At 36.0% G+C, this 25,476-nt stretch overlaps 1 protein-coding gene across 1 annotated transcript in view; it reads right to left on the reverse strand.

Moving 5' to 3' along the window:
* The window catches only part of CNTN6 (contactin 6), a 272,495-nt gene extending 247,563 nt beyond the window's left edge, over positions 1-24,932 (reverse strand). Inside the window, 3 exon segments of the mRNA XM_075550875.1 lie at positions 14,415-14,590; positions 23,861-23,987; positions 24,926-24,932. Of these exon segments, the coding sequence (XP_075406990.1) occupies positions 14,415-14,590; positions 23,861-23,987; positions 24,926-24,932 (310 nt within the window).
* Between the last annotated feature and the right edge of the window lie 544 nt (positions 24,933-25,476).

Below are 25,476 nucleotides of genomic sequence, written 5' to 3' on the forward strand. Positions count from 1 at the left end.
GGGATTACACCACAGCAGTCTTTCGTTCATCACTAGTTCTCTTTCTCTAGAGAACCCAGCCTAAGACAAAGTTTAAATCAAAATTTTAGCTTCATTTTCACCTTATCTGCTTTATATCTCCTGAATGTCCAGAATTCTTTTAAAACTGCAGTAATTAATAGAGAATGTTATTGGCAACAGTACAGACATGACCATGAATAAAATTCATTGGAGTGTCCAAAAGCGGGCTAAAGGCAAACAATGCAAAAAGGACTACATTTTCATTGTGATGAATCAGATGGATCCCTGTAGAAAAATCAAATGTATCTTGAGTTCTATTGCATACAGTGAAGTAAAATCAATAAGTATATAGGAAAGGAAATATATGTTCTCTGAATGTGGATAGATTTATTAAACTGGTTACAAGTTCATTATTACTTGTCTGAAAAGACAAATTGGATAATTTTTTAACTGGATAATTTTTAATTTAAAAATGTTTATTAAAAGACCAGCATGCCTCTCTTGCCCCAGCACCTTGCTCACTTGACCTCGCTTCATGTGACTTCTTTTTGTTTTGGTGAATGAAGAGGAACATGAAAGGGCAACGATTTGACCATAACAGCAATTTGACTACGTAGAAGAGGTGATTGGGAAAACGAGGAACATTTTTACCTAATATCTCAGTGCTGTCAGTCATCCAAACAGATGAGTTTGAAACATGTTTCCAAAAATGGAATCACATATTTGGCAAATTTATTAAGTGTAATGGAGAGTACATTGAAGATGATATATTGTTTTCTTAAATAATTTAAATATATACCTTTGGAAAAAAAAGATGTGACTGAGAGAGTAAAAGAAAAACCACTAAGTGGGAATATATAGAATGAACTACTAAGTGATATAATAAAATAGAAATTTGCAGGGGAGATGAGATTAAATCAGAGAGGGATTTTTTAAAAACCCATATTTTTAAGTATTGATTTCATTATTAATGAGGAAATATACATTAAATCAAAGCATAATAGTCTTACAAAACAAACAATTTAAACTGTCAATATTAATTGTAGTTGAGAATGTGGAACAGAATATTGCTAGTAAGAGTAACAATGAGTATAAATTAAATTGTCTACTTTGGACAATTTTTGGTGTAATTATATAAATTAAATACAGAGTAAATATTAAATTGTCCAGTTTGGACAATTATTTTGTATTTTTATGTATTTTATATGCAGAATTATAATTCTATATTCTGTTATATGCAATTGAGAAATGCATGTGCAAATACCAAAAGATATATATACATGTATATACATGAGTGTTAAATGAAAAGCATTTCATTTTTGTCTCTAGAAACAACTCCAAGTGATATGAACAGCAAAAGTATACACAAATTATTGTATATTTTCAGAATAAAAACGTACATTATGTATTTACTGAATGGAAATGAATGATCTAGAGTGACCTGAAACATCAATAAATCTCATAAACATTAATGACCAAAAATATCCAATGAGAGAATATATTATTTTATCAAAATTAAGAAGAGTTAATGGTTATAATTTCAAGTTAGTGTTTGATAGTCTTTTGGGAGAAGGTAGTGATCAGATAGGAGCACTCTGGAAGCCTCCTTGGTATTGGCAAGAATTTATTTCTGAAACTAGCTTATTGAAGATTCGTTGTTTATTTGTTTTTATACATTTTTGTATGTGTTATACTTCTTAGAAAAGGTAGAAGACAAATCAATATTTTAAAATATGATATATATTTATAAGACATACAGCCAAAATTATATTGACATTTAAGCAGGAAATAAATCACATAGAGCCAGGAGAACAAACAAATCTCTCTTAAAAGAAATACAACCAAGGAATTCTCCTTAGGAAAAAAAATGGCAAAATGTAAGCTCTGTTATTTTGGACACATCATGAGAAAAGGAAAATCAGCAAAAAGAGATATAATTTCTGGTAAAATAGAATATCAGTGTAAACAAAGGAAATAGATAATTATAATGGCCACAATATATTCAAACATAACCAACAATCATGAAGATGACACAGAGCCAGGCAACACGAGGTACATTTTATTCTGTTGTACATAAAATCACCACGAGGGATAAACAACTTGATAGCAACTAATATTTTAATTGCCTCATTCTAATTTGCTATTTTCAAAGTATTAGATGTATATTAAAAATTAGTACCAGGAAAGTTTTCACCTAATATCTCAGTACAGACAAGAATTTTGCTGTCATTTCAAATCCATTATATAAATCTCAACAGCAAAATCTCTATGGGCTATGTTCATAACTTCTTCAAAGCCATTTGAACATAAAATGAAGCATTTTAGCTTAGTATTTCTCTCTCTTTTAAAACTTAGAAACTCTCAGTCTTGAGAGAAAAAATGCCTTTTTAATATTTCCCTCTCCCATTCCATTTCACAGCCCATGCAGAGTGAGTGTGCAATTTTATTTTAACGGAACAAAAAGACTAGGTCCTGCTGAATATACGTGGGAATAGAGGAAGACTTGGATTTTGAAAATGCGTTATTAGTGATAAGATACATAAATAGGTTTCCAGAAATGATGATGAGAGGGGAAATGAGACAAACGCATTGTAGATTCTATTTCCCTGTTGATTTTAAAAATGTAGATAACAACTTTAGTCATGCAACTGCTCTTAGTCCAGTTTTAAGACCTATATTCCTTTTGAAAGCAAACATAATTTTTTCTCCATGGCATGACCTCTACTGATTGTTATCTGATTGTTTCATTAAGATAAACTAATAATATTAAATCTCTTTCTATATAGATCATTGCCACTTGAAAATAATAATAAAAATGCAATATGATTTTTTCAGCTGTATAATAAATTAAAATTAAAATATTTCATCACCTATCTTATCTATTTAGTGAGATATCTTCTGATACATAAAATATTTAAATTTATGATTAGATATGCATAATCGACTTAATAGATACTTCACTGTTATTCATCTTTATTATTAGCAAATGTGTTTGAAAATGTTCATTTTAAAACTTCTTCTCCTGCATCTTTATTGCTTATCCAGATATAAAGCTACTTTATCACCATGTCATCACAATCATATATAGCACTTTCAAATTGCTTATAAATGGAAGAATTTTAGAGATTATGAATTTATCAGTGTCCTTGCAGCCCTTGGATTTTATTTCTAAAGATGAGACCATGAGAGCTTTATTTGTTTTAATTTTTACTTGTTCAGAAAGACCCTGGGAAGAGAAAGGGAAAAAAAATTCACATCACCTTCAAATTGTCAAGACAGAACTGTTTTTCTAAAGAGTCGAAGACTTTTATCTTGTGACTATTACCTATAAAGTTTTTTGTTGTGTGGTGACTTATAGTTTTAATTCATGAGTATTGCATTACTTCTTCTACCTATAAAGTCACATTTTAAAAATATTTTGAGTTAGAGATGTAAGAAATTCTGAATCTGCTATAGTTGGTTAACCTTGGGCAATTAACAGAGTTGTCTCACCTTGAGGTCCTACATCTGTAAAACACAGTTTAGTATTGCTTACAGGTACTGAAAAAGGTGAACAGAGTAACACGTTCAAACCTGTTGTGCATTTATTCAGAGAAGTTATAATGATTATAAAAGCCTACCTCTTTATAACAGGCCTTAAAGATTAAGCTCTGTGAAAGCTTCGTGACCTTGAACCATATAACATCAACTCTGAGCTGGCATACAATTATTTATCCCCATCTCACAAGTGGTGGGAAACAGGTTTAGAGCTCCATTGTGTCTTCATTCCTAAGTATGTGTAATTTGATATGAGTCTAATGTCTCGTGTTGTCATTTTAATATTACTAATAATATTATTATCTCGCAGAGTAATATTTTAACGTCATAGTGTGTGGCATTATCCAGGAATCTTTTATGAAAACCTCAATACCCTTAATAGCCACCGCTGCTTGAATAAGACTGAAATACAAATCTTGACAAGTTAGAATGGTCACGGCTAAGCTGTCACCTAGGTTGCACTCAGTCTACCAACTACCCTTGCCCTCTGCTTTACATGTAATAAGAATTTTGTGTCAATACCTATATGAGCGGGTATGAGTATCCCTATTGATACTCCAATAAGCCCTAGTAAGGCAATGGGTAGAAGGTTGCCCTGCTGACTGAAAGGGTGGCAGTTTGAATAGCCAGCTGCTCCTTGGGAGAAATATGAAGCCCCTGTTTCTGTTAAGATTTGCCACTTTGGAAACTATGGGACAGACCTACTGTACCTTATAGGGCTGCTGTCAGTCAAAATGACTCAAGGGCAATGTTAGTTTTTTATTCACAGGCGATTAATGTCACAGAGAGAAGGAACATTGTGTCAAATACGGGCACTTCACCTCTTTTGCCTATGTGTAAAAGTATCATTTTATGATCAATTTTTATCATATTTCCTTTGCATTTTCCTAGCACTTAATAATACCTTTGTTTAAAGAACAAGTTGCTATTTCATGGACTTCCTATAAGTCACTCCAAATTATTTTTCAATCTTGTGTGTTATTATTCCACCCAGAAAGCTAGTCATTTCTGAATATAACCTCATGCCTTGCAGTTACCACTTCTTGTTGATCTAGTACCATTTACTTCAAATATATAAGGGTTGTTAATGTATTTATGTTTCCTCTTGTACTCTTGACCTGAAAGTTCTTTACCCACTTCCAGTTCCTGGAACACCAACTAATGTGTCCAAGCTCAAGGTAAGCTCTACTTCCTTTGGAAGACTTTTTGCCCTCTCTCCAATCAAGGAAAACAACCCTATTGCGAAGTGAACTGGAGATTTTTGAAAGAAGCAGTACAGTGGGTGTTAAGAATATGGTATACTGACTCAGTCACTTAATATTTGTGCAACTTTGGCCAAAAGCACGAATTCCTTTGGACGTCATATGCTCATCTAAAAATGGGAATTGTGTAACTACAGGGTTTTGGTTATAGTGATTGGAATTCATTTACATAAAGAATCAGAAAGGATATTGTGTTTTGTGCTGCCCACTCTTTTCTTGTTCTGATGCAAATTCTGAGAATTGGCCCATAGGGTTTCTTAGGATCTAGACTTATGAAGGAGCCCTGTTGGCCTAGTTGGTTAGGTGTTGGGATGCAAAGAGAAGTCAGAAGTTTGAGACCTCCCACCACACTGCAGTATAAAGATGAGACTTTCTAGTCCCCTAAAGAGTTGCAGATTTGGAAACCGCCAGGAGCAGTTCTACTCTGACCTATAGGGTCACTATGAGTCCGAATGGACTTGATGGCAGTGAGTGTGTTTGCATGGGAGCAAATCACCAGGTCTTTTCTCCCTCAGAGCCAGCAGAAGGCATGAGCCTGCCACCCTTCTGGTTGCAGCACAGGGAGTGACATTTGAGTGCCAAGGCTCCTGTTGTAAGGATAACTGCCGCTTGCTATGTCCTATGAAAGATTAGCAATTTTGCTTCTTTTTATTGCATTTAAGGCAGCAGCTGTCTCACAGTAGGGGTAGCTGTTTCTCACGTATCAGTGTACAGCACTTGTGGATAGAAGTGAGTGCTCCATGGTCGCTTGGAGGGTGAATTAATGAATCACCTATTAGGAGGTGCAGGTCCAGCTACCATGCCTTCAGCATTAATGGAACAAACATATTTGTAATAGTCACTAGGATTGAATACCTAATAGTATGGGATCAGAGAGTTTTGTTCATGATAAACATTTATATTGCATACTTCTTATTTACTCTTGATAAAAGTTCTATAATAAAAAATCAGCTCCTTTAATTGTAAGTTTCTTTCAAAACACCTATCTCTATTTCCTCAAGGATGACTTTTTAAACAGCAGTGACAGATGCAATGTTCTCTCTCACCAGTACAGAGTAATTCATTAACAATCATTTGAAAGGAAAATTTCTACATTCAACCTTTACTACCAAAGTCCTTGAGAAATAAAAGAAATTCAAAGCAGCTACAAGTGCTTTCAAAAGTCAAACTGATTTTATCCCTCAAGAATGCCAAGGTGATAACAGGAGTATTCTTGGTGAATACACACTTGCTGAATTAACTTTATGGTTGGAGACAGGTCAGGGGAGAAGGGAGAGCTTGAATGAGAATTTTTGTGTTTCTAGAAGATTAGAACCATATGTTTAAGAGCTGACAGAGGCTTTCATAATCAAAATATGCCTTTGATCCAAATCTGAAGAGGTGAATGACTCAGTGGGTTACATAGCTTGTTGCATTTTATTTAGACACCGATTTCAGAAACATTTTTTTTTACTCATGGAGCATATTTCAGGACTGTTTCATGATGGGATGATTCAAGAAGAAGCAAGAAGAGTATTACAGGCCGCGCTTGAAATAAACTCAGTGTGCTTTTGAATTGCCAATATGCAGCTAATGTCACAAACAAAATAGCAGTCATTTATCCAAAAGTTTGCACATATAATCTCTGCCATGGATAAATTACGCAGTAGAAAGCTGTTCATGAGCCCATTTGTTCTTAACGTTAAAGTTGCATTATATAATCGACTGGCAGCAAGAAAGAAATACAGGCATTTGCATTAAAAACTAATTCAGAATGTTTTCTTACCTACAGAATTTCCAGTGAGTGCAGATTCTCGAACAAGTTTGCCTATCCATAAACAAAATTAATATCACAGATAAAATATTTAGGGTTTGTCTTATTTTGGGTTCCTAAAATTCTAAGGTTTAGAAGCAGAGCCCAAAGAAGAGAATAATGCATTGGTTAGTGAAGTAGTGTTCTTATGAGAAAAGGTGGAAGAGAAACAGCATAGAAGGAGGCAAGGAGCTTAGCAAGGTGTTGAACTTCAGCCTGATTCCCCCAGGGAGCTCTTAGGAGTGAATTGTGATAAATGTGTTTGTTAGGATGATTACACTGGCCAGAAAAACAAGTATGGAGAAGGCACCGAGCGTGTATTATTCGTGTCATTTTGCAGTAACGTTCCCATCACTGTAGTCTATTGTGTAGCAGTAAAATGAAGGAAATGGGCCCACCCAACCAGTGTGGGCGCTGTGAGAAAGTAACTGAATATTGCGACGTGAATGGCATGCATTCTGATATTTGAATTTTTAAACTCAAGTTCCAAAGGTTGTCTAACAATGTACCTTAAAATAACCCCATTGGTATCCTTATCCACTGCTGGGAAGAATGCAAAATGGTACAGCCTTTATGGCGATTACTCAAAAAATTAAAAATAGAACTAACATATGAAAAATAAATTCCATTTCTCAGTATATACTTAAAAGAATAACAATCAAAGGCTCAAGTGAAGACTTACACACCAACGTCCATTGCAGCACGAGTCACAAGATCAAAACAAAGAACCAGCGCTCATCACCTGAGGAGAAAGCATGTAAAATGCGGTGCAGACATCTAATGGAATACTTACTACTCAAGAAGTGGGATGAACTCTTGATACCTATTAAAATGCAGAGGAGGTTAAAGACATTATTCCGAGTGAATTAAGTTAACTAAAAAAGAAAATATATATACTATGAGTTTATTATGTAAAACAAAATAAGGAAAGTAAAATGTATAGAGGCCAATGTTTATTAGTGCGTACAAAGTGTGGAAGGGAGAGGGAATGAGAGAGAAGTTAACCAGGAAGAAAAACCACAGTGATTAAGGATAGGGTAGGAATGATTATTAGTACAATCTGCCAATAAAGTGTACAAAAATAGAGTTCCATTGGAAAAATGTGTGGTAGATAAATTTATAGCAATTACTTTTTCAAGAGAAAGATAAAAAGAAGAAAAAATAATGGTACATCAAGCTGCTGATGCCCATTGAAATACTCCACGTGTGGATTTTGGTTCCTTTGTTTCTAAATTTAAGATCAAGCTTTCACTGGAGAATTAACATTATTTTTAATGCTTCTCTTCTACTTCCTAGATTTCTATAAAGTACCCAAGTTCTCAAAACCTTGCAGACCACCATCCAAGATGCGATCATTGGTCTTTTCCTTCGTCCCTAAATCATTTTATAGGAGTTAATCCAAACATCATACCTTTCGCTAGTTCCATCACATCAAACTGTACTGTGCAATTGCTACCCCAATCATTTTTAAAGCATCCTTTTTTTTCTTGAACTCCTTGAGATTGGTGCCACATCCCCCAGGAACCCTTATTCTCATTGCTGTCTCTATATGGTTCATTAATCCTGGTTTTCATATACCAAAAAACAGAAAAACATAAAACAAAGTTTCAAGAAGGCTACCCACAATGACCAAATGCATCAGAGATAAACCCCAATATGAAATAAAAACAAATACAGAAAATATTGAAAACCAGGTCAAGTCCAAAGTGTATCAGAGGAGAATCCTTATTCAATAGGAGCATCAGAGGAAGACAGAGTCAGAAAAGGAGGATGTGGCATGTGCGGCTAATTATCTTCATGAACAATGGCAACCTCTCTTATAAGACCAGAAGATCTGGATGGTCTTGGTTAACATTAATGAATATTTTGATGAAGGATTCACAGAAAAATTCTGACCTGCGGGGGGTGGGGGAGGGGTGGTGGTGAAGGGAGTGGAAAAATGAGGAGCTGAACCAAGGGCTCAAGTGGAAAGAAAAAGTTTTGAGAATGATGATGGTAACAAATGTATAAATGTGCTTGACACATGGATGGATGGATGGCTTGTGATAAGTTTTATGAGCCCCCAATAAAACGATTTAAAAGAAAAGAAAAATTCTGACCAAAAGGGAAATATGCATTCCCAAAATATAATATAAAATTCCCAAGGATACCAGACTGTCTAGCATTATGGGTACTGTATGAATCCCTGAGATTGTCTTTAAACCTTAAACCAAAAGCATTCTCTGACATCTTCTTAAAAACAAACAAGCAATAGTTTAGCATAACAAGCAAGAAAGTCTTCCTTGGTTATTTTCGTCTTTTAATAATTATCTATATGGATCAAACTGACAATAGCAACTTCAAAGAATAGAAGGCATCCTAGAGATGTTGAGTTTAGATTAGTGGAGGAGGAACACAGTGGGACAGAGAATGCCTGCACAACTCAACTTAAATAATGTCTCTGAGGTGCACATGTAGAAAGGGCTGAATTCGGCGTATGTTATACGGTGTATATTCTCAATAAAAACACAATAACCTTGAAAAAATCAAGAAGAACAGTCTCCAGGATATTTTCTAATCTGTACAATGGGAAGAATAACACAACCTGTCTTATTGCTCCTATGAGGATCAAGAGATGTTATATGTGACAAGAGACATGGTGGAACTGAAAACAGAAGCACAAATAATAGGTGTGGAGAAAGTTCTAAAATGTAAAACTGAGGAGTTTTCTATAAATCATGATGGCAGTTTGATATAAGCAGGCATCTGCCCAAATTTGGACCTGGAATAGAACAATGAAAATTATCATTTATGAGTTCACATGATGAGTCAATTTTTTAATACATATATCAAATCATTCTATAGTTCAATCACATCCAACACATTGTACATTTGCTACCACAATCAGTTTCCAAACAATAGCCCTTCCCCTTCTGTATCCCTCTCCCCCTAAACCCTTCCTTTTCTTCATGTTAGCTAATCGACACTATTGTCTTTTGTGTGGATGCTGCTGTAATTATCATGACATAGATTTGATAATGTGGTAAAATGACCAAAGAGTGCTTTATTGACCAAAAATCTAAACTCCCAAGCCTTTGTGTTAACTTTGACAGTCTAGGACCTTCTAGAGGAAGCCTTTTGGAACACAAATAGCCTTCTCTTTCCCATGCAGCATGCCTGATAGACGCAGACTAGCAGACTCTTGGTTCACTGGAAAAGTCTTCACCCACAGAGGCACCGGCGTTCCAGATGCTACTGGCAGTAAGAGCGACTCCTTCAAGTACACGATTTGACATGGATAGAGGGCTGTCTGAATCTGAGCGCTCAACATTTGACTGCCATTACCATCCGGCCTACTAGATGGCTTAAAACGCCTTCATTTTTATAAAACAGTGTTTAGAATATAAAAAGGAAGTGGTAAGAAATTAAAAATTAGGTGGAAGATGTAAGTTTCGTTAGCAACTTTCCATTTGGTTGGAACCTAGTCATGTGACCTTAAAGAGAACAAATATCTAAAAAGAAAACATCACTTTTGACTAGCTATTTTTCATCAATCATTTTCTCTCTCCTCCTTTGTCTTTGAAACAGAAGCTGCATTTCTGACATGATGCAGGCACTAATACCATGTCCTTTATAGCATTTCAGAAAATACCCCCGCCCCAAACTTAACATCTTAATATTTAAAACTGAGATTAGAAGAACTAATTTGTAAATGGGAGCTTCTAGTACAAACATTGGTAAACACTTCTCCTCCACTCCCTTTGCAATCATCCTGATCATGTGGACAAGAATATCCCACTCAGACTTGCACAACAGATGATAGAAGATCCGAGCTCAGATATTCACCTGCTTTTAGAATTTCCTTATTGCCTGAAATGACCAGTTACTTAAGCGGAGTGACAAGTGTTATCTGGATGCAGAAACATAGGTGCATGCTACAGTTAGCAAAGAACAAACATAGATTTTAATTAAGGAAAGTTATATTTGAAAATATTTAAGATAGGATAAAAGGTAAGAAATAATAATAGGGACTTCGAATTTTTGATTAAAAAGAAAAAGAGAGAAAGGAATGTACAGCTATATAAAATTGTGTATCAATTGTGTTTCTTTTATGCTTGGGGTTGTTTCCCATCAACAGCATGCACACACACACACACACACACACACACAGGCGCATATTCTCTCTGTCTCACACAAAATTTTTTTCTCTAGGTGCCACAGGAAACAATTCAGACATAGAATTATTATAGGTACCTGTTATTGATGCAGTCATGTACCTACTAAAAATATTGCATTTTGGACCCCTATACCTATGAATGTGACTTTGTTTAGGGGGAGGGGAGGGCTTTATTTGAAGGTGTCATCAGTTATAATAGTGAAGTGACACTTGAGTGGGGTGAGTCCTAGTCTTTTGTGAGTGACGCTTATACAATGATCAAACAGAGATGATGGCACCCAAGACAAAGTCTGGAGAGATGGCATGCCAAGACGCATGAAAGGCAAGGAAGATTCTTCCTCTAGAGTATCGGTCTTGCCAGTTATTTATAGTGTTCACCATCAGAAATGTGAGGCAATACCATCCTGCTCTGTAAAGTGACACACTTTATGGTATTTCAGTAGAACCATCCTAAAATGTGAAGAAAATTTTAGACAGAAACAAATTCTTTTGGTTTATAGAAAATGAAAGGTCAGCAAATGAATGTAGGTCATTTTACTTTCTACACAAATAGAAATAGAGATGATGTGAGTAACAAAAGTGAGACACAACAGTCCAAAAGAAAGAGATTTTCTGAACAAAATATCAGCAAAGACAATTAAGGAAGGATTGATTTCTTTTTTCATCTAAATGAAAGCATGTAGTTTATTATCAGCTGAATTTAAGATTTCTTCAGAACAAACATATATTTTAATCAGGGAAGTTTCAATTGGTAGATATTTTAAGATAGAATAAAAAGTAAGAAATGATAATATATGAACTTAAAAACCTTTTTTTAAGAAAAAGAGACAGAAAGAAATCCACAGCTATATCAAATTGTGCATTAAATGTGTTTCTTTTATGTTTGGGATTGTTTCCCATTAGCAGTTTACACACACCCACACACATTGCTTTAATCTGGGGCATATGCAGTCAGTGGTTTCAGGAGTGGATAGACTCTGGAATTCAAGAGAGACTCGTGTTATAGACAAATATTATTCCAAATGAATTAGTCTCTTAAAATAATAGGTAGGAAAGACCTTGCTGTGAGGCCCTGATGAAGTCGCATCTAAATCTTTGGTTCCCTGATATTTCCCTGGGAGTTGGAGCGTATGGAGAGGGAAGGCTTGACATAGGGATAAACTAATATCAACAAATAAATATTATATATGAATTCTGCTTTATCATAGAGTAAAACCTTATATTATAGAGTCTGATCTGAGGGCTTTGTACCTTCTTGTTTCTCCTTTTCTAGGGTTATCTCATTTCCAAGCAGGGAATATAAATAATTATCATGGAGGATTAATTTAAAATCTCTGGGGTAACAGTTCCTTTCTGTGAAGAAAATTCCTGACCAGGAGTTTTCTTAAACGATAATCTTTGAGAAAACAAAAGCAAAATCAATGAATTCAAATTTTGTAATCATCTTTGTCCTAGGCAAAATATTGAATGATGCAGAAGCATCAAAAGAAGATGGAAAGAACGCACAGATCACTGGACCTAAACGAACTAGCTGAGAGTTCTCCATTTCAAAAGGTAGCTTATGAGCAAGTATCAACGGGACTGAGGAAGAAGTTCAAAGCCATTAGCAATTCCAGGAATTGTCGGATTACCCATTGAAATATTTCAGAAAGACAAAAAGCATTGGAAGCACTCCCTTGTGAATGGCAGGAAATTTGGAGGACAGTTATCTGAGCCATTGACAAAGTGAGCCATATTTGTGCCCATACCAAAAAATGGCTAACCCTGTAGAATGCTCAAATTATAGAATGATATCATTGATATTTCACACAAGTAAAATTTTGCAGGAGATCTTTCAGCAACATTTGAAGCAGTACACTGACAGGCCAGATGTTCAGGCCAGATTCAGAAAAGGAGATAGAACAAGGAATATCATTGCTGATGTCAGATGGATCTTGACTCAAAGCAGAGAATACCAGAAAGATGTTTATTTGTGTTTCATTGACTATGCAAAACCATTTGACTGAGTAGACTGTAATAAACTCTGGATAAACGTGAGAAGAATGGGAATTCGAGAACATTTCATTGTTCTCATTCAGGACTTGTACGTAGATCAAGAGGCACTTATTTATGATAACAGAAGAAAATATTGCATGGTTTAAAAACAGGAAAAGTATCTCAGGTGTGTGTCTCATCATATCTGCTTAATCTATATGCAAATCAAATAATCAGAGAAGCTGGATCACACGCAGAAGAATGGGCATCAGAATTGGAGGAAGCCTTATTACCATCTGCAGTATGCATATTTTGGACATATTGTCAGAAGACACCAGTCCATGCAGAAGGACATTCTCTTTGGTAAAGGGGAGGAGCAGCAAAAACGAGAAAAGGTCTCGAAGAGATGGATTGGCACAATGGTTGCCTCAAGGGGATCAGGCATAGGAACACTGGGAAAGATGGCTCAGGACTGTGCAGTGTTTAGTTCTGTTTGGCAGAGATTTTCTGAGTGAGAACCAACTTAATGGCACCTAGAAACAAGTCTTAACACAGCCAAAAATCTTTGTTCATATTCCTTTGAGGCTCATAAATGTTTTCATATGCTTTTTATACCCATAAATTAAAATATATGCTGAAGTTCTTAGTTATGCCACAAAAAAATCTGTATCGTATCAGTAAAACAAACAAAACACAACCATCCCCTAAAGAGTCAACATGTAGACCTGTGTACCCACTAGTGTGGGAAATTCTTTCTACCTAAGGATTTCCCATGAGTCCTTGGAATTACCTTTTTACATATGCCTAAAGAAAGAGGCTGATGCAAGTATTAATTCAAACATCTATTGATGTCTAAAATCATTCCATAAATGGACTTTGTGGATATATTTTATTAATATAATTCCAAAAGAATTATTCTCTTAAGGTAACAGACAGCACAGACCTTTCTGTATGCCCCTAGAAGATCTAACCCTTTTGGTTACCTATTTCCTCAGGGTGGGAGAATAAGGGAAGGAAGGCTTGGCAAGGGACAGAATGCAAGCTTTCTACTTCAACCACATCAACAGAAATAATTACTCTCAGGCAATTACTCTTGGCTCCAATATGAAACATTTCAGTCCCTGAAAACACCATATATAAAAGATATAAGAAACAGTATGTCTGATGTTCTTCTGCTAATGTCCCCAAATGTCAACAAGGTAATTACTTGGATGACATTTATGTGATGCAGCTGGACATTGTTACAGATAATTTAAAGCTTGCCTTTGGCGAACACTTTATTCCCACCTACATCGAGCTGTGGGCCCATGATCACTTTTGTTGGAAGAACACCCCCTTCCCAGGGACACTTCGGTCCTTATCTTTCCCCCTTTACATTGCACACTGAAATCGAATGGAAGAAAGCAATATTTGATCCTATTTTATAGGTATGCCTACAGCTTTTTGAAAATAATGCACAGCATATAGTAAGACACACAATTCTTTTTATGAAATAGATTCATACTGTTCCAAGGACTCTACAATCACAAAATGCATGCTGTCAAAAATTTTAGCTCCTTAAATTAGTGTGAACTTGCAGAGAACAAACTATTCACAAAGCTTTTTTTAAATTTAACACATGTATTCAAAGAACACTATATTGACAAAAATAGAGACAGAAAAAAAGGTTTTTGATTTTTATTTCTAAACTCACATGCAAACTTGAGCTTTGCCTTCCGACTCAGAATTGTCCCCAGGAGATTGGTGGCTAGGCACTGATACATGCCAATATCTTGCTCTGTGTGGGGGCTACTGATTGCCAAATTTCCTCCATCCAACCTGTAGTGATAGGTCTTGGTGAAATCAATATCAGTGCCATTTTGCTTCCACCTTCAAGGGGAAAAAAATCAAATTATATCTATAATACACAGAATGGAGCACTATTTGTCTTAAATAACATGAAACTATACTTTATGTAGCCATGGGAAAGAAAGGCAAAAGAAAGAAGGGGGAAAGGAAGGAAGGAAGGAAGGAAGGAAGGAAGGCAGAAAGGAAAGGAGAGAAGAGGAAGGAGGAAAGGACAATTGTTAAATTGGTAACAAACCTACTAGTTCCACCAAAGGTGACATCAGTAAGCAGGTTATTTGAAAATTGTCACTCCTTACAAGTGACAAACAGTCACATAAATGTATGTAAAGAAGCACAGAATTGTCAGCATAAGAAATAAAACTTGGACATGTAGCCAGTAATGTTGGCCATCCTATTCTTTAATTTCTTTTTCAGATGACTTACGAGTGCACTATACCTGAACATCCACAACCGATACCACAAAATTGAATGTAAAAATGATTCAGAGATAGAAATCCATGAGGAGCGTATTACCAATGGCAGGAAGAAACCCGGCAAAGATGTTACAATGGCAATTTGAGGCTGATAACAAAACAATAATAACCTGACTACTTTATAACATGATTGTCTCTGTTAGTCTGTTATTTAGAAATCAGAATGGAAATATTTCAACAGTGCTTAAAAACATCAAACTAAAATGATACTTTAGCAAACAACTGCAGTTTGAGAGGCTTTTATTTTAAGACACAAAATTCTTTTGGCTTACCTATTAGTCAATAGTCCCTCCTTTAGTATAAGAATAAACTAGGTGACAGGCCTTAGAATTATACAAATAGCTTTAGAAATTCCACCCAGTCACTTTAGGATGAAAGAATATCCGGTAATCATTTCTAACCGAACGCATTCTTCCAGTTTGCACCTCCTAGCTTCCACCAAGTCCCTCAGGCGTTTTGACATGAATATTGCAGATTGAATAGGATATATTCCTACAAGCTGTGTGGTCACTTAGAGAGACAGACATTTGAAAATTGAATTAAGACAATCAGTTATTGGGAAAATAATATGTGACTGGCATCTTGCAAATGAATATAGGTGACTTCCAAGCCGTGATTTAACTTATTTTCCCACTTTGCTTTGATTCTTTATTTCATACTCAGATCCTATTAAAAATATTTTAGTGAGGTCATGAATAATTGTCGGAGAGGAGTGACATTTTACCGAATTGCTCTAAATGCCATTATAAGCATGCTAAAGTGTATTTTGGAAAGTGTCTGTCCAAATAAGAAAGTTGGCTGGATTTAGGCGATTCCCTTCCCTATGTAAAATGAGAATTGATGGGTCAAAGAAGTCTTGAACAAACTCTATCACTTTAAATTATTTAACCAATTCTCAGGTACACCAGCTCCTTATTAAAAGAGTTTTAAGACAACCATTGACAAACCAAAAAAGAGCGTACTTAATTTTCCTGGATTTTCTGCCAGTTTTTTTTTTAAGAGGAACACATCTAGACTGTTTATTATTTTCAATGTTAGGGCAATGGGGGAAAAAGGAGAAAAACATTTTTTTCACAGACCTGTCTCAAGGCCCCAGTATTCTCACTGCCAGTTCTGTAATACTATGCTTCATAATTTGCTTACTGGACATGATCTTTGGACCTTCATGCTCGCATTTATTTACAAGGCAAAGGATATACAGCACTTCTTTGCCAGCTCTCTTTAGTTTTGGAATCAATCACTGAAATAACTGCTGTCATCATTACATGCTCCTAATTAAGGTTGGTAATTGTTTTTCAACACAAATTCAAAGTTGTTGGTTCAGCTGCAACAAATGGATTTTTCACAGTATCTTTATAATCATTCTAATCACTTTGGTACAGTGATTTTTAAACCATGCATATAGATCATGGGTTGAACTCCTAGTGTGAGCTTTGATCTAATTAATATGTTTAAATAAATGGAGAAACAACATTAAGGAATTCAAGCAATTGCCATACACATTTTACTGATGGATTTGCATACCTAAGAGTTATTTCATATAATGCATATTAGGAAATATGCTTTAAATGACTGTTCTAAGTATACGGATGTCATAGTACTACAGGAAAATAATGAATCATGAAAAATAGCATGACCTTTTGCTGGGTTACATCATTCGCTATTCTTAGTTATGTGCCCATGATATGATGCTTTGGGGTTATGTTTGTTTACTGCCTGTGTATGTTCATATATTTCAATGGATTTCTAAAGTAGGCCTTGTAACAGATTCAAAATGAAGGGCTTGCTATAAGTACATATGTGTTAATCTGGGTTGACTGGAGAAACAGATTCATAGACACTTGTATGTGTATAAGAAAGAACTTTACATACAAGAGTGAATGTACATTGAGAACGCATCCTAGCCCACTCCAGTCCAAGTCCATAAGTCTGATATTAGCCCATATGTCCAGTACTAATCTATAAATCTCTCTTCAGAGTCACGCAACATATGCAATGATGCCGAATGTAGGAACATCACAGGCAGTGGGTAAAAAGTCTTGTGGATCCAGTGGCAGTAGAGGTGTTACAGTGCCATTTCTTCAGCTTTGATGCTCTGGTTGCGAACAGCCTGCCTCCATGTGGCTTGTCAACAAGAATTTCTTGCAGGTACTGAGAAGAGACAGAGTGTGTCTCCCACCTCTAGAGAAGAATACAGGAGTTCCCAGAAATTTCAGGAGAAGGCCATGACCACACAAAGGCCTCACTGGGTATGACTTGGTTGACAGGCTAGACTCCATCTCTTCACTCTGAATCCTAAAACTGACACCAGATCATGTAACTACCACAATGTATTTATGGCCCCCTCACTGAACCTTAAGAAAGGATCCAAAAATCGAATATTTTCATAATTCATTATTGTTATTTGCTGCCACGTCAGGCCTGACCTGTAGTGAACTCATGTACATTAGGATAAGGCTTTTGTGAGCATAGGGTTTTTATTTGTTTGATATAGGATTAGATTTCCAGGCCTTTCTTACTCAATCTTAATTTGGAAATTCTGCTAAAATTTTTTCAGCATCAAGGCTAATAACATATCTCAAACATATAAGACCAAATCTTCACATTGCTTCTAAGTAGCATTTTGAGTGTGCATCTTCCACGACAAAGTTTGTTCTTCTGGTAGTTCAAACATTCTTCTCTAACAAACACCATTACTCAAAAGCAGCATATTCCCCCTTTCTTCTTATTCATTGTCCAACTGTCATATCCACACGAAACAATCGAAAATACCATGGCTGTAAGTAGGTCAGACTTACTTTGGTCTTGAAAGCAATATCCTTGTTCTTTAAATATTTAACTAGCTCATTTGCAGCAGATTTTCTCAGTGCCAATCAAGTTGTTTGGTTTCTTGACCACTGCTTGTTTGAGCATTGATTGTGAATCTAAATAAAAGCAAATACTTGACAACTCCAATCTGTTCTTTATCATAATGTCTATTATTCTAGTTATAAGTATTTTTGTTTACATTGAGTTGCAATCCATCCTGGAGGCTCTCATCCTTGGTTTTCATAAGGATGACTAAAATAGACTGGACCAATTTAAAGAAAGAGCTACCTCTGGTGATGGTGGCGAATGGATATTGAAAGATAGTGGATCCAATGAAGAAATCATGTTTTGATGTCTTTATTTCATTTCTACTCAAAAAATCTTGTTCTGAGCTGAAATTACTCACTACTAAAGAATTTCACTAGACCTTTTTTATTTTTAAAAACATTTTATTGGGAGTTAATACAGATATCATATCATTCCATAGGTCAATCATATCAAGCAGTGTTGTACAATTGTTACGAAAGTCAGTTTCAAAACATTATTTTCCTTCCTGAATGCCTTGACATCAGCTCCCTTTAACTTCCCCCTCACCACTGCACCCCAGCACTCCCAGCACTGTGCTCCCCCAGAAACTCTGGCTCTACTTGCTGCCCCTCTACTTGCTGCTCATCAATCCTAGTCCCCTATACTGAAAAATATGTAACAAAAATTCAAGAGGGTGACTCCCAATGACCTAACACATCTGAGATAAACCCCAATATACAGAAGCAAAAAGCAAAAAAACATAGAAAATGTTGAAAACCAGATTAGGCCTAACAGACATCAGAGGGTGAATCACCGACAAGGTTTTTAACTGCATAGAAACATTTTGATGGCTAATTTTATTTTAACTAGGCTAGGCTAATGTCCACTTAAAAAATCAAACACGAGTTTAAATGCTGCTATGAAGAGCTTTACTTGGATTAACATTCGATTCGGTGGACATTAAGTAAAGCAGATTAGCCTTCCCAGACTGAGAGGTCACACGTGATCATTTGTAGATGTTAGGGACGAAGACAGGTTTCCTGAGAAGAAAGGAACCTGCCTCAAAATTACATCACAGAGACGTCCTACTGGAGTTTATAGTTCCTCACCTGGCCACCAAGATGTTTGCTGGAGTTTCTAGTGCCTGCTTCTAAAGGCCTCACTGCTGAGTGTCCTCACAATCTTGTGAACCAGGCCCTTAAAAAAACCTCTGGTGCTCATTCCTCTTATTTTTCATATATATATATATATATATATATATATATATATATATATATATATATATATATATATATATATATATATATATATACAGTTACTTAACATCCACAATTGATGGTGTGAAACAGAACGTTATATGAGTTGACAGTCTCTGGGTTAAGGATTAATTCCATCGCTAAGTCTGTCTCCAAGTCAAATTTGTATATTTGAGGGGAGACTAAAAATAAAGTAGAAAAATTTTCAAAGTTTTGAATTTAATATTTTAAAAAACAGCCTAATCACCTTCAAAGTAACATTACACTTACTACATTTGTCAAATCTGCAATTCCATTCTTGGCAAAAAATTTCAAACTCATCTGTTTGGTTGGCTGGCAGCTCCTCCCTCATTTTTTTCCTCACTGTTTCTACCACTCATTTGCCACAAATAAGGCCTTTTTGTCTCACACTGTAATGCAATTGTTTCAGAACTTATAAATAGAAAGCTTGACTAACAGTCTGACCTGGTGGAAAGAATCCTGAATGCGCTAGCCTCCTCACATCTATATCTACATCATCTATCTATATACAAATTAGCACCATGTCTCTTGGGGAAAAAATCTGGGTCAATTCAGAGCTGCCCTTCAAAAGCATGGCTTGTTTCCACTCAATGCTCTTTTTCCTGCTCAGTTGGAACCGGAGGCACAGATTTGCAGTGCCCCTTCACATCCTCAAATCTTTCCGGAAATTCACGGAACCAAGCTCCACAATAGTCCAGATATCTTCCCCATCTCTTCAGTGGTCCATTGCCAGTCTTCAAGCACAAATACACCAATTTTGTCAACATTTAGGTTTGTCATCAGTTGACAATTCACTTTCTTTGAAACAAGAAAATCACTCAAACACTTGGGTTATTTCCTATAGCACTCTCCTTGTAAGCTGTGTTCAACATCACAACAGTTCTGCGGCATTTTCCCCAAGCAGGAAACAAAATTTCACAGCGACACACTGTTCTCTTAAGTCAGCCATCACAAAAAAATAAGATTCAAGAAAAGTACTTTTATGAAAAAAATTCATGGTGACCAAAGAGGACTTTCCCAGGCAAGGCCACTGGGTGCACTAGCTCAGAGCGAGTTGCTGATGCTCCACTAGTGAGAATAATGCGTACTATGAAAACTCTGATCAGTGCAGCTTTTTTCCAAGTTTTTTAGGTACCCTGTTGGACATGGGATAGTTAGGAAATCTTGCTATCTAATGTCAGTTCGTCAAAGGTTTTTTCTTAGTATAAATAGTATATAGGATCCACTTGTATTCATTTAAAAAAATAAAAAAGAAACTTTAAACACTTCCAGATAAGCTAAAGTATTTTAACATAACAATAGTGACAACAGTCATTTTGTTGAGCATAAAAAAGAAAGACCCATTTGTAATTATGAACCATTGCATGTATTTCAACTGTTTAATAGAATAGACTTTAAGGGGTTAGAAAAACAGATGTATATGCAGTTAGAGGTTGTCAGAAGGGACAGTATGCAGGCATAAATGTATGTATAAATTTTTCTATCAGTTATCTATCTCTTGTTAGTGTTGCCTGTAGAACTTTCTAATACACTTTTGCAGGTACAATAAGTTCACCAACACACCATCTTTTAACAACACATTTTACTTCTCTACTTCAAGCTTTTTGAAAAATTGCTTTAAAGTTATAAAAGCAAATACTTTTTATGGGAATGTTTCTGTCGAGACTTGACATGCATTTCTTTGTCTTCTAGTTTTACTTAAATTCTGTTTGTAAAGGTGTTTACTACACTGGAAGTAACATTAGACATATTGCTTTTAACTACTTCTCAAGATATGCTATTAATCACACATATTTTTCATCCCTAAGGTTTTATTTCCTAAAATGAGAAAAAGCAAACTTAAGTCTATCCCATACTTTACAATTTAGAAATATGGTGCCGGGGAAGACAGGAGTATGTTATCAAGATCAAGCATGGTCCAACAGGCAGCTGTGACTAGAACTGCATACTTACAATATCTTTTACATCGCATCATACTATCTCCAAAGAATTTCAAACAATGTATCTCATGAAGAATTTGCCACCAGGCCTCCTAAGGTGAATATGGCCATTAGTAAGTTTTGTTATCAAATTAAAGTAAGAAAGGGCCATGCTAAAGCTAAATGTTCATATTTTATTGCCACATACAGTATCTGAATTCCCTTTGTCTTTTACTTTATTACAAATGACACTAGGTCTAAGTCTGACATTTAAGCATTAAACTCTGTTCTTATTTCACTCTCTTTTTTAAAACCTTTGTCTGAGACTACTTAGAATATAATACTTGAAATGAGCTAAGCCATATTACTAGAGTAGAAATAAGCCACAGTAACTGGCCATTGGGTTTTGAGGCTTTTCATGACATCTATTTCTTTATAGACAAATTTTTTTAGTAAATAATGTGGAGAAGCACTGCTTTATATATTTTGTCTCTCCTACATGTCAAAACATTTTTTATATAATTGCGACCTCTATTTACTAATTTATCCTACTTAGCAATTGCTCCATATTTTATAGGAATCCATGTATTCTTTCCTTCTTTAACAAATTTGTCCAAATCGTGTGGTAAATTAAATTAGCTCTTGAAAATAGAATTTCAACTTCATATGTTAGGTATATTTGAAAACTATGGCAATCTGATGCTTATAGAGCAGATGATATGTTAAATAACACTGCACAGTATTTAAGGGATATTAAAACAAAACCTTTGAGATGAATGAACCAATGTGTGACATGAGTGATCTTCCCTTTACAGGTGTGTTTCATTGATTTGGGTTACCTACAGCTAAAACAAATAAACAAACAAAAAGTTGCCTGTGAGTCAGCTATGTCTCTTGAAGACCCTATGTCAGCGTAGCACTGAGCTCCCTTGGGGTTTCAATGGCTGATTTTCAGAAGTAGTTCAGCAGGCCTTTCTCTTAAGGCACCATTTGGAGAATTGACTCCAAATTTTCAACTAGTTGCTTAATGTGTTCACCATTTGCACCGTCTAGACACTCTGTCCTGCAAGTAGAGAAGTTCTAGTCTGTGCAACAGAATGAATTGGTTCCTCAGTTCATTTTTTGTGAAAAGAAAATTTTGAAATTAGGTCTATAAAATATAAGATTGAAGAGAATGGATTCTAGTTTAGTGTACTTAACTGATTTAATGAAATTGCAATTTAAGAATAAATATTTACATTCAAAAACAGTAACAATTTTAAGTTGCAGTAAAATGGAAAGTTGATAAGATCAACATTCCATTTTACTGCAACTTACTAATTGTTACTATTTACGTATGTGGTTTTCATCTTCACCACAATAATTAAGACCTTATAAAAGTTTAAAACACCCAGAGTCATAATAATTACTTTGCCATTTAATATATATGTTCCTGAAGTCATGTCAACATGAGTAGGTTTGACCATTAAAAGTGAGGCTATGGGTTACAAGCTGAGCTGTTTAATGTGAGATCAGTACTTTGAATCCACCAGTCGCTTTGACGGAAAAAGATGAGGCTATATGCGCCTGTGAAAGTTAAAGGCTCGGGGAGCCTATACATTTCAGTGGTAGTGCGTTTGGTTGTGGTATTACATGGCCATATTTTATGCATGTGTATATTTATAAATGTGTGAATTACATCCACAATAAGTATAAAAATCTGCCATTCATGTAAATTTACAAATAAGAATTAAAGCATTATTGATCTTTTCTCATGATTCCACCGTTAATAGAAGAGCAAGTATCAGCATTTGATTCTAGTAACTCAGCATAATTGTCTTCCTGTCCTAAGGACGCTTACATGCCTTTAACATCTTTTTCAAAATCAGTGCTTTCTTGGTTGAAGGGGCATACCAGTGAGATCACATAATTGTATCTTTAGAAAGCGGCCTCGCCTTGATTAACACCACCTTTCTCGGGAATATTTTCACCGTCATTGCCCATGGAGAAACCACGAGCAGCGTCTCAAATTGGGAAGGTGGGCATCATAAGCTGGTGTTTGGGAGTCTTCCTTTCTTGTATCTTGCTTTCGGTTTTTCTTTCTATTGATACCGCGGGGCAAGGCTCTCAAGAAGAGCAAGGCTCTAAGTAAACTTAGAATGGCAAAAAGCAAACAAATCAGTCTGTTTGAGATTCAGAATGCGCCTCAGAGGCCAGGACGCTAGTCTGACCACTTTGGGCATGTCATCGGTACAGTAAAGTCCCCGGAGAAGGGCATCATGCTTGGTAAAGGCCGTCGATGAGATTGATGGATTGGCAGGAGGTTGAAAAAAATGGGCTCAAACCTAAGAACAATTGTGGGGAAGGGTGGTGTAGCCCCGGTTGCTACGCGTCCTGACTACTCAGCGGTACCTCACAGCAAGATGCGAAAGTAATCTGCCCAAAATCAGAGCAGGGCTTAGGTAGAGAGGGAGGCCGGGGCTATTTGCCTGGAAAGCGGTACAAGGGCACACTCGGAGGAACTGTTCATATCGTCATTCCCATATTGGGCCCACAGCTGTATAAACGCAAACTAAAACCACTGCCGATGAGTTCATGGAGCCTACTCAGCTGCCCTGCGAATGGTTGCTGAGGTTTTAAACATGTACGGGAGCAGATCGCCTGAGCTTTCTCCCGTGGAGCAGCTGGCGGGTTTACCTGTTGACCCTGGCAGTCTATGTCAACATTCATTCACTGATATGTTTAAAGCTCTCCGCAGTATGTATGCTCCAGCTCAGGGACCAGACGGGAGCAGTGGGAGGACCTTACCTGTAGCGCGGAAAAGGGTAACCATGCGCAGCACACTTGAGAGTTATTCCCAAGTGGGATGAGTCCAAAGGGAAAATGACATCTTCGGGCTCCTGGATGAAAACAGGGCGACTCAAAAGATCATCACCTGTGAAAAGGAATGAATAAGTATTTATGCATTTAGAGACTTATTTTACAATAGTCTGAAACTTACAAGAAAAAATGAAAAAAATGCTATAAAGATATTTTTCTCAACCACATAAGGTTATGCAAACAAATCTCATCACTTCAAAAAACGAGTTTATATTTCTTATAACAAGATCACTCTTAATGTAAAACTACAATAAAACCATCAAAATTATGAAATTAATGTTGATCCTGTCCTAACATCTAATTCTGGGGACTCATTTCACCATTTATCCTGTTGTGATCTTTATGAGCAGTCCAGTTGAGAATCAAAGTGACATTTCATTGGTCTGTCCTTCACACTCTTCTAACTTGAAACACTTCCCAAGCCTTTCTTTCATTTTCTTTATTTTGACTCCTTTGTAAATTGCAAGGGATTTGTTTAGTGATGTCTCCCTCCATTTGGGATTCTCTGAGCAGTCAGGTCTCAGGAACAGGAGGATAACGGTCCTGGTGGTTGCTGTCCACCTGGGTTCCAAAGGTGGGGTGAAAATTTTGGTCTATAAACAATATTTTAATGCGATTTGCTATGAAAATTGCTGTTTAGTTTTTGTTTGTTTTAATCACCTTCCAAAGGACTCCTAAATCAGCCAGAATAGATTAATTCCATGGATCTCTTAAATCCCTCTACCATCTTGTCGGCCTTGGAACAAATAATTTTTTTTCAGCACTACTGTGTTCTTTATGGTAGCCTCAGTGGCAGAGTTGTTACGAGTTGGGCTGCAGTCCTGCAGATCAGCAGTTCAAAACCACCAGCTGGTGGGACAAAGAAAGACTGGGTTTTCTATTCCCATAGAGAGTTATAATCTCAGAAACTTACAAGGCAGTTCTCTCCTCTCCGATAGGTTTGCGATGAATTGGCATAGAAAAGATGGTGGTAAGTGTGTGTGTGTACTATACATTGCATCTTAGTAGGTGCTATAGCCTTCTATTTTTAAATTACTGGGGATATTTATTTTGATTTAGGTGATTTCTATGAAATATAACTATCAATCTCCTTTATTTCTTGGTAATTTTGTAACTTTGTGCATGTGTGGAGGGGGGGTAGGAACAATCAGACAATATACATAAGATTTCTTATTGAACATTGATTAATTTGAACTAATTTTATGTTTGGGCACCAAAAAGTGTTTCTGGTTCATCTTGTATTTCCCCTGTCTCCACCATGGAATTAGATCATTTTTAAAAATTCTGGTTTCTTTCCATAGACAATGGTGTAAAACCCAGGTATGGATGCTATGAATACTTCCTGTGATTTCTTAGTGAGGAGTTCTTGGTTCCAGGCCCTGTCCTTAGATATACGCATGTGTTTGTGGAATATATATGTGTTAATTATACTTCCACATCTCTATAATGAAGTTTCCATTTCCCTTATTTTTACCTCTGTATTCTGTCAAAAGTCCTCATGTGTAGACCAATTAATAACATCATGATAAGTGAAGAACTAGAAG

Source organism: Tenrec ecaudatus, chromosome 5 (genome assembly GCF_050624435.1).
Source record: "Tenrec ecaudatus isolate mTenEca1 chromosome 5, mTenEca1.hap1, whole genome shotgun sequence".
NCBI classification, from domain to species: Eukaryota; Metazoa; Chordata; class Mammalia; order Afrosoricida; family Tenrecidae; genus Tenrec; species Tenrec ecaudatus.